General features: G+C 44.7%; 1 protein-coding gene across 2 annotated transcripts in view; it reads left to right on the forward strand.

Annotated features, from left to right (window-relative positions):
• bcl11bb (BAF chromatin remodeling complex subunit BCL11B b) overlaps positions 1-9,927 on the forward strand; it is a 30,764-nt gene extending 20,837 nt beyond the window's left edge. For both annotated transcript variants that reach the window (XM_035679230.1, XM_035679229.1), the window contains one exon: positions 4,743-9,927. In XM_035679230.1, the coding sequence (XP_035535123.1) occupies positions 4,743-6,808 (2,066 nt within the window). In that variant the 3' untranslated portion in view covers positions 6,809-9,927. The remainder of the gene's footprint in view (positions 1-4,742) is intronic.
• The last annotated feature ends 202 nt before the right edge of the window (positions 9,928-10,129 follow it).

Consider the following 10,129-nt stretch of genomic DNA (forward strand, 5'->3'; position numbering starts at 1 on the left):
GCTTGATCTGCTTGGCCTCATGTCTCCTGATTAGCTCCCCTTCATGACAAACAAGCCATCAGAGCAGAGGGGAGCGGAGCGCTGAAAAAGGAGGAGCAGGAGGGACGGATGGGAGATGTGGGGAGGAGGAGAAGAGCAAAGGTGTAAGGGGGGTTGGGGGGCAAGCAGGCGAGGTGAGGAGGCTGGGACCCCTGGGGACCCCTAGATCACAGCCATGCTAATGAGGAGCTGCTTTGCCAGCAGCAGAGGTGTCAGCTAACCCCTGACAGGTGCACACACGCGTACTCCCAGGGCTCGTGCCTGCGCGTGCATGTGTGCGGGAGCGTGTGGGAGGGGCTGCAGGGGCAGGTTTGTGTCCCAGTGGCCTAGCCTGCGGGCGGCTTTGTTCAGTATGCAAATATGTCGCCGTGGTGTTCTGTCGCCCTTGATGGAATGCTGGAGCAGTAAAACGAAGCTGAACCCCAGGAATGCTGCAGTGTACATACACACGTATACACACATGTGACATCTACTGTAGCACATCTTCTGTTTTCCCAGTCACTTCCTTGTTAACAACCTGCACTGTCTTGTGTTTCTGTAGTACAACATTACTCTACACACTCCAAACTTTGCTCCCTGGACGTAATGTTTTTCACCCTGTCTAATGTAGAAGGGTCCATGCCAAATGAATGCAGTACAGCGGAGAAGTTGGTGGGCTGACGTTCAAATGCTACTTATTTTCAATTACGATTTTTTTTCCCTGAGCTTTGTGAGAGTTAATTTGGCATCAGTGAGCATTCATTACCATCCACTCACTGTTCACTGTCAGCTGAGAAGCTCCAGTTTGCCCATCTTGTCCAAGGCTGAGCCTGTGGATTTTTGTTATTCTTCTGTGGTCTTATTATAAGTCCCTCTGGATTAGAGCATCTGATAAAAGGCCCAAAATGTAAGTGTAATGTAAATGGTGGGAGCTTGTGCTTCAAAAATATAAATCAAACGCAGGCTGGAGGGATGGCATATGCGAATTCCTAAATTAAACACAAATCCACATGTCTGCACCATACGCCTGGTGTCTACTTCAACCCCGCCAAGCTCACACCAACTTTGCTTCATTGGCCATATGCAAACAGTCAATACCATGGCTCCCCTTCATTCACTGGCATTTTGTTTGTACTTTTTAAGGCAAAATAATGGCTATAAAAGGCAATCTGGAAAGAATAAAATCTGATGTAAAGCTCAGATCTTGGTCCCTGAAGACTGGGTTAATTGGCCCGGTGGTTTAGTAAAAAAACCAACCCAGGAGAGAAGGAGAGCATTATTACTGGCCCACCTCAGCTCTATGCATGTGCCAATGTTTTAATAACTTCCTCCAGGCCTCCTGGCCCTTAGCCCTTGTTTTGTTGCACAGGACAAAGAGCTGCCCTCTTAAGCTGGTCTCAGATCTGTATTGTTTTGCGTCTGTTTATGAGAAAGTCTGCCTGGGTGGACGACCTGGGCAGAAATATAACTAAAAAGTCAAAGATCCACACTATCTCAGGGTAATGTCATCAGCTAGCATTTACAAGTAGTTGCTGCTAGCCCAATGACAAAAACCGGCAAAATACAGTTCATAATGCGACACAATATTACACAATCTAACCTTTCATCTCAGTTACATTCACTGAACAATGTGTGTGTGTGTGTGTGCTAGTATGTGTGTCTCTGTGTGCATATGGTGTGCCAGAGTAAATTGGCCGATTAGGTCCAGCATCAGTGACTGCGTTGAGAGGAGAATGTAAGTATTCTAACTGGTAGTTGACCTTGGCGGTCAGCAGTGGAGGGGTCCCTGCTTGCGTGTCAGGCAGACGACTGTAATTACTACAAACTGAAGCATGACACGGCCCACCGTGATTCTCTAATGAAGGCTTTTATTGGCTGGAGCACATAAGCAGCGACAACATTCACACTCTCCTAGCATGTGTGCAAGTGTGTGTGTTTGTAACCAATGGAGTGAGGATGTCTGAACTTAATGTGTTGTGTACATCCTTGTGCTTCTATGTGTCATCATGAAACATGAAGGTAGTGTGTGTGATGTTACACTTAGGTTTCCGAAGAGGAGGTTTTGCAGCCTGCAGGTGTGGGTTTACTGCTTACCTGGCTATCAGTTAGAACCAGAAAAATCTAAATTTGGCCAATCAGAACAAATCTGGGTGGAGCAAATTGCAGCAGTAGTGTGATAGCCTGAGAGAAGTGTCAATCAAGCAAACATACCCCAGGAGATACCCTTCTTAAGACTTTAATGTCCTTTTAATGGATAGCCAAGTTTGAAATTACTGGCAAGATGCACATTAGAAGAGGCTTAATGAGATTTTAACATGCTAAATTGCAGTGCAAAAGAATAAAAATACCACCTTTCATGTTTAAAGAAAAAGGGTTTTCGGAGGACCATGCATAGAGCCAGTAGAGTAAGTTTCAGCATAGGTTACTTATCATTGTATTCTATCTATCTATCTATCATATCTTATCTTATTCTATCTATCTATTCTTCTATCACTATCCATCTATCTACTATCTATCTACTATCTATCTAATCTACATATCTGATCTATCTGTCTTTCTGTCTGTCTGTCTGTCTGTCTGTCTGTCTGTCTGTTTGTCTGTCTGTCTATGATGCTATCCCAATCCCCTTTCTTTTCCTCTCTCTGTTTTCCTCCCCTCCCCCCGCTTGCCTGCTTGTTTGGGAAGTTGATGAAATTTGTCTTTGGCCGTCATTAAGCAGCAGCCATCAGCTGCCACTCTATTAGCTGCCACGCTTCCTTTAACAGCATATGGCACAGCTGTGTAAGATATGACAAGATGCAAATGTGTTGCTGTAGTGGTGGTGGGATGGAAGGTTGTGGGGGTATATGATTGGGTAGCTTGTATTGTGGCCATAAATAATAAAGATAAAAGAATAGGAAAAAAACACCATTTGATTAATCAAGAGAGATCATCAATCCCTCTCCCAATCTCACATCTTCATTTCATATTGATCCTTGTGTGTTGATAAGATTATACAGCTCCCAAGTCTATAGACCACTCTTTGTCCCTGGGGGCATGTAAATACCCTCTATGTGTGTGTCACTGTTTATGTGTGTATGTGCGTGTGTGCCCAAGCACGTCTGGCCCTTAAAGTCCCTCCACCTCTCTTCTTACCCCCTCTCCTCCTCCTCTTCCCTTCCCTCTCTCGCTCTCTTCTCCCGTCCAAGCTGTTAAGCTGTCCAGCTCTCCGCTGCCAAGCGGCCGTGTGAAGCCTAGCCAAACTAAACACGGGCAGGCAGCCCGCCACTCGCCCCGCACACACACACACACACACATATTCACACATGCACAAAAAATACATCCACATACATGTCCACACACATGCTCATACACACGCCCATACACACACATTAGTAGCAGGAGTCAGGTCATGTCCCACCCCACACAAACAGTGAAAGTGACGGCTACACCAGAGCCCCACTAATAGCAGAGAAAAACAGACAGAATCAGTAAATGAGCCCCTCATTAACTTTTTCTGACCTCGTCTCCCCTGGGGAAAGCCAAACCAATCACACCGCCAAATCAGCTTCCTGTACTAGACACTGATCCAACATCAGCTTTCGCTCATCTGTTCGGCACGGTACAAGAGAGAGAATGTGTGTGTGTGTGAATTTGCAAATGTACTGAGGTGTGCTGTGGGAGAGGTGGAAGACAGAAAAGGAAAGTGAAAAGAAAATTTTGCAGCACATGTATCTGCGTCTGCATGTGTGTTTTACATTGCATGACAATGGGTGGCTTTGTGTCAGTCAGCCATCTTAAGGGCTCCTTTCTTGATCACATAAGACTTTGGGCAAAAGTACCTTCTCCATCTTTGTTTTCTCCCTGCGGGCTCCAAGCTATGGGACCACTGTACCAACTTGACTCCGCTTGCGGTAGCCACTGATGATAAAGTAGATGCAGATGCCTTGCAAGCAAACACAAGACTGTGGAAAAGCCTCTTCAGTGCTAGCCTGTGTTGAATTAGATGAATCCCAACCGAGGCTCTTTTTATGACTCACACGTAGGCTGACAGGGCCATGCCACAGTGACTGATAGATTCATTTGGCATTATTAAGTCATGCCATTTAAAAGGGCAATTTGTCAATGAGTGACGTACAGTTTTTGTGCGTGTGGGTATGTGTGTGCAGCCACAACAAATCACTTTACTGTACTTGTTATTACACCAGTGACGTAGAGCTTTATTTAATGTGGATGCTGTGTTAAGACCGGAGGGGTCTTTACTGTTTACACATCGTCTCCATCACCTCTCCTGTCTCTCCTTTTATGTGTCTCTCTAATGCCACATCTCACCCTCCCTCCACCCCCCGCTCCCATATTTCCTTTTTTCCCCATTGGTGTGTTTTTTTTCCATTGCTGCCTCCCCTGTCTCCATATGGAAATGACAGAGTAGACGAGATGGATCTGTATATTAAAGCCTAGCTGACATTAGAATTAGCATAATGTGTCGTGGCCTTAGGGCAGTACCTGCCATCTGCATTAGCCCATAGACACACGCACACTAAAAATTTCATACACACACAGACGAAGCCCTCATACATATAGACAAACAGCAAATAGCAGTAACTGTACGTAGTACGATCAATTTCTCCACACACAGATAGTTAATAAGCATGAAGGCATTGCTGTTTTAAATTGCTGAATTAAAAAAATGAATTTGGTGTAATATCAATACTGATGGTGATTTTCTGTCTCTTGTCCCACAGACAAAGATGAACCATCCAGCTACATCTGCACTACCTGTAAGCAGACCTTTACCAGTGCCTGGTTCCTGCTTCAGCATGCCCAGCACACTCATGGCATCCGCATCTACCTGGACAACCACCCTGTCAACTGCTCCCTCACTCCCCGCATGGCTCTGCCTCCACCTCCGTGCGCTGATGCCCTGGCCCGCTCCCCTCTCCCCACTTTCCTCGGTGACACCAACAACCCATTCCACCTCCTCCGTATGGCTGCACCCCTGCTCAGGGAACACCACCCTCCCCCGGGGTATATGGAGACCCGGCTGCCTGCAACGCCGCCCTTTGTCAGCCCTCCACCTCCCCCTAGACCCCCTCTAGAGCGGCTGGGCCCAGAGGAGATGGGGCTGCTGTCCCAGCACCCCAGTGCCTTTGAGAGGGTGATGCGGATGACCCCCATGGAGCCTCCTTCCATGGACTTCTCCCGACGTCTGAGGGAACTGGCGGGCAACACAACCAATAATGGGGGACCCACACCTCCTCTCTCACCCAACCGTGTGCCACCCATGCACCGTCTGCTGAGTCCCACGCTTTTCCAGCCTGGTGCCAAGCCCCCAGCATTTCTCACCTATGCCCCTCAGCCTCCTACTTCTCAGGGGGGACATGGTTCTTCCAGTCCTCCTGACACCCAGGGACAGAACCAGACCCCGGGGAAGTCCAAATCCTGTGAGTTCTGTGGCAAGATTTTCAAGTTCCAAAGCAACCTGATTGTCCACAGACGCAGTCACACAGGAGAGAGGCCGTACAAGTGTCATCTATGTGATCATGCCTGTTCCCAGGCCAGCAAGCTTAAGAGGCACATGAAGACACATATGCACAACAAGTCTGGGTCCATGGGTGGCTCCCCAGAACAGGGAAATAGAGGAGAGGGAGGAGAGGGTGAAGAAAAGAGCAGGGAGGGAGATTCAAGAGGAATGGGTATGGACAATGAGGAGGAGGAGGAGGAAGAGGAGGAAGAAGAAGAGGAGGAAGAAGAAGAAGAGGAAGAACTGAGGAATGGAAGTCGACCAGATTCCAATTTAAGTGAGGACTCCCAGGAGTTCACTCAGAATAGGGAGAATGGCCCTAGACAGTCTCCCGAGGAGAAAACCCTGAGCGGGGATAGAGTAAATGACAGTGGCGGGGTAGGCATCATGCACCCGTACAACCATCTGGACAATCACCTCAGACTTAACCCTAACAAGAGAGGCCAGGAGAGACAACCTAACGGAGATGGTGGAGAGAGGGGTGAAGCAGAAAGAGAAAGAGAGAATGAGAGTGAGCAGGACAGAGAGCGAGATGAGCAGGAGGAGCACAGGCCTCTGATGAACGGCAGGATCAGTGTATCTGAAGCAGTCTCCTTCCCTGGGCTGTTCCAGCGTCGGCCCACCCCCATCACAAGCCCAAACCCCTCCAACAACAAGAGGATCAAGATTGAGAAGGAACAGCTGGAGCTTCCCCCAACCATACCCATTATCTCCCCTGAGAATGTCTACTCTCAGCTCCTGGCTGGCTATGCTGCTTCACGCCACTTCATCAGAGAACCCTTCCTGGGATTCACAGATTCCCGTCAGTCGCCGTTTGCCACCTCCTCCGAGCACTCCTCCTCAGAGACGGGAAGCCTCCGCTTCTCCACCCCGCCTGGGGAACTGATGGAGGGAGGGAGCGCCTCGGGTCGTAGCGGCAGCAGCACTCCTCACCTCCTGCGGGGACCTGGACCCGGCAGGCCCCCGAGCTCTAAGGAGAGGAGGAGTGACACCTGCGAGTACTGTGGCAAGGTGTTCAAGAACTGCAGCAACCTGACAGTGCACCGACGCAGCCACACAGGGGAACGGCCCTACAAGTGCGACCTGTGCAGCTACGCCTGCGCCCAGAGCTCCAAGCTGACACGCCACATGAAGACCCACGGGCAATTTGGGAAGGAGGTGTACCGCTGCGACATCTGCCACATGCCCTTCAGCGTCTACAGCACGCTGGAGAAACACATGAAGAAATGGCATGGTGAACATTTGATGGCCAGTGAGGTCAAACTGGAGCAGGCGGACAGAGGTTAAGCCAGCAAACCATTAGCTATACAGCCTACAGTGTACACAAGCAAACACTCACACACACAGATACACAAACACACACACAAACACAAAATCCCTATAACCACTTCTTCAGCTATTGGGCTTGGCTGGATAATCTCTCTCTTAAAAAAAATTGAGACTGATTGATGTTCATCTTTTTTTTTTTCTCGTCACAGAAACTGCCACCTGAGAATATAAACAAAGGGAAACTTTAATAAGAACTTGTCTGGAATGCCCAACTTGGTGTTTCTTGGCAAACTGTCTGAGGATTTTATCAGTTAGGAATCCATGGAGCCTTTCTACTGTGCAATAATTTCTGTATTTATTGGATTTTTGTAATGATATTTGGCATGTGCAGGTACATCTTTGTGGGATTTCATATGGAGTTAGTTTTGAAATGTGCTAAAACATTTTTTTTCTAAAATGCGATAACTGGAAAGAAGTCACCCTTAATACAAATTTTCTTTTTTCCTTTAAGGATACTTATTATCACGTGAGAGTAAAATTGTGTGAAGCAGTTAGCTTTTAAAAGTAAAAATAATTGTTTTCTATATTAACGGACTACATTAGCGGACTACAATCCATTCCCTCACACAGGCCTAAAGCACTGAATGTCAGCCTGACAATAAAACATCATGCTGGATTTTAAAAATCCAACATTATATCTTTGAGACCTGATTAAGTTACTTTTAATTTATTCAGGGAATTGGTCCTTTAAAAAATTTTGGCATGTGAATAATTTCCAAATGCAGTTACTGTATTGCTGTCCTTGCTTTAGCAGGACATAAATAAAGGTTGCACTTAATGGAGATACCCTTAACTGAGGCTCAGTACATTCCCAATGTAGGATTAAACCACCATATTTAATATGCTGAATAAGTTAAGACTACTTGTGATTAATGTGAGAAGGAGAACAGTCCTGTTTATTGTTTGTAAATATATTCTTTTTTTTATATGTTAAAGTAGCCCCAACTGTACGTGAAAGATGGCCTAAAACTAAACAATCAGAAGACCAGCTGCTTGCATCATTCACAGTATATGCTAAGTGTAACTACCATTCATTATTGCTTTATCAGACCCACTTGATTATCTTGCCCCACTCCCCCACCCCATGTGTGCTTACTCAAAGGCAATTTGTTAAACTAAAGCTACTTCAACAATTGTAACACTTTCTAAATCATTCTCCATCTCCCTCTCGTGTCTGGCGTGGCATCTCTCTCTGACCCAGGTTGACTTCCCGTGTCCCCTTAGGATCCACAAAATGGTTTCAAATGAAATTCATATCAGTGTGTGTGTGTTAGCGTGTGTGTTCTTCTCTCTGCATCGTGCTCTAAGCCTCTCTCCGACGGCGTCTTTTCACAGTTCACTAGCTCAGATTCATGCATTAGAGCGGCTTTTAAAAGGAAGCCTGTTCATTCGCCTCACAAAGTGATATGGGTTTAACTCCCAGTAACAGATTTTGAGACAGTGTGCATGTTCGTGACTTTTGGGGATTACGTTTTTTTATTTTCTGCATCGTTCATCCTGAAATGAATCTGGTAGAAAAAAAATGGCTATATGAGTTATGATAATTTTGAGCACAGCTGCAACGGGGGATGGCCGGGCGACCTTGGGTAGGGGCTATTCTTATAGTAAAAATGAAAGATTGGAACTGAGAAATGAAGAAGTGTAAAAAAGAAATGGAGGGAGAGAGAGCAAGACCTTGACCAGGGAGAGGAGTCATTCAAATGAAATTGGAAGCATATGAAAAGTGTGTTCTTTTTGTACCCAAATGCACATCTACTGGCCACATCTTATAACGGACTGTCAGAGTGAGACAGAGCGAGCGTGAAAGGGAGGGAGACAGCAAAGCCACATAAAAGCAGATTGAGACTACATCTTTCATTTTAGTACTGCAATTCTTAATCATCAATATCATCTTCACTTAAAAGTTCGACCTGCTTTTTTGGCCTATTATCAGGTTTTATCTGTGCCATTTTGTTTTACTAGAAAAAGGATTATAATGTATCTTGAACGCAATTTGTGATTTTTAGAGGGGAAATGACGTTGTCGAAGTCCCAGCAGCTCTCCATTAGCTATTCAGTTGCCGTGTAGTTCAATATATTTCGTGAATTAACACGAAAACTGAGATCGGGCTGAGGGGCTGCTTACAGCTTGTGTACACATGCCGATGCATGAGTGCAAAAATCCAGACGCACAGTGTATTAATTCCAGGAAAAGACAACTTAGATTTAGGCTAAAATGACCCATACAACTATGAAATATATCACATTCAAATGATGAACAGTGAAACCCTGACAGAGATCTAAATCACACATGGACATTCAGTCTTACAATATGTTTACAGTGTTGAAGTATGCCATTAATGAAATACTCTGTGTAAGTGTTTGAAATGATAATAAAGTATTGTTTTCTCCAATGTTCTTTCAAATGTTTTGAATGCCATAGCAGTTTTGTATGATTATCCTGGTGGAGGGATTTTATCTTCATGAATATGTTCCTGTATGATTACTTGTTCACTGTATGGGAAGACAATTTTTTGAAATGTAATATTGCAGAACCATGCCAGATTATTATTTTTTTCTAACAAGAGTGGTGCCATTATTGACTTTTGGTCTCTTCAATCTTTTTTTAATTTTTTTTATTTAATTTTAATTTCTTTTTGAATGAATTTCCTGTTGTTGGTTTGGTGAAGCTATCCTCAGTGGATGTAAAACAAAATGATAAAAAAAAAAAAAGAATTACAAAAATGAGATGATCCTAAAAGAAGAACCTTCGGCAGGGGAAGTGCTTTGTGCCGGAATGCTTTTCCAAATCAACTTTATGAGAGATTCATGAACATTATGTTTTTCCTCATGGTTGGTTGAAGGTCTTGTGATGGCACTTACAACTGTAATTTTAAATGCATTTTCATATTCCACTTTTCACAACTTTCACTTACACTCTTTGTACAAAATAGTTTCCTTGGTCTTTTTGGGGGGAGTGCATCATTGTGAAAAAAGTGATTTCAGAACAGTACACATCTGCTGTTTTGAACATATATGTATTTTTGTAATGTGTTGAAAAATCAATACAAGAAAGCCAACACTTCAATAAATGTTGCAATTGCTCTATGATTGAAGCAACTTTTCATTCCGATTATTTCATCTTCCTTTTCTTACCACCACGATTAATCACTCATATTGGAACAGCTATAGCTGTAGTGTACAGCTGAAACTAGAATATCCTAAGATAAAACTGTATCGTTGCTCTACGACCATTCTAGAAAGAATTAAATTACCCCATCTGTTAGGCAGAAAAAAAAAA

Source organism: Morone saxatilis, unplaced genomic scaffold, assembly GCF_004916995.1.
Source record: "Morone saxatilis isolate NCDOM2014 unplaced genomic scaffold, NCSU_SB_2.0 Contig7, whole genome shotgun sequence".
NCBI classification, from domain to species: domain Eukaryota; kingdom Metazoa; phylum Chordata; class Actinopteri; family Moronidae; genus Morone; species Morone saxatilis.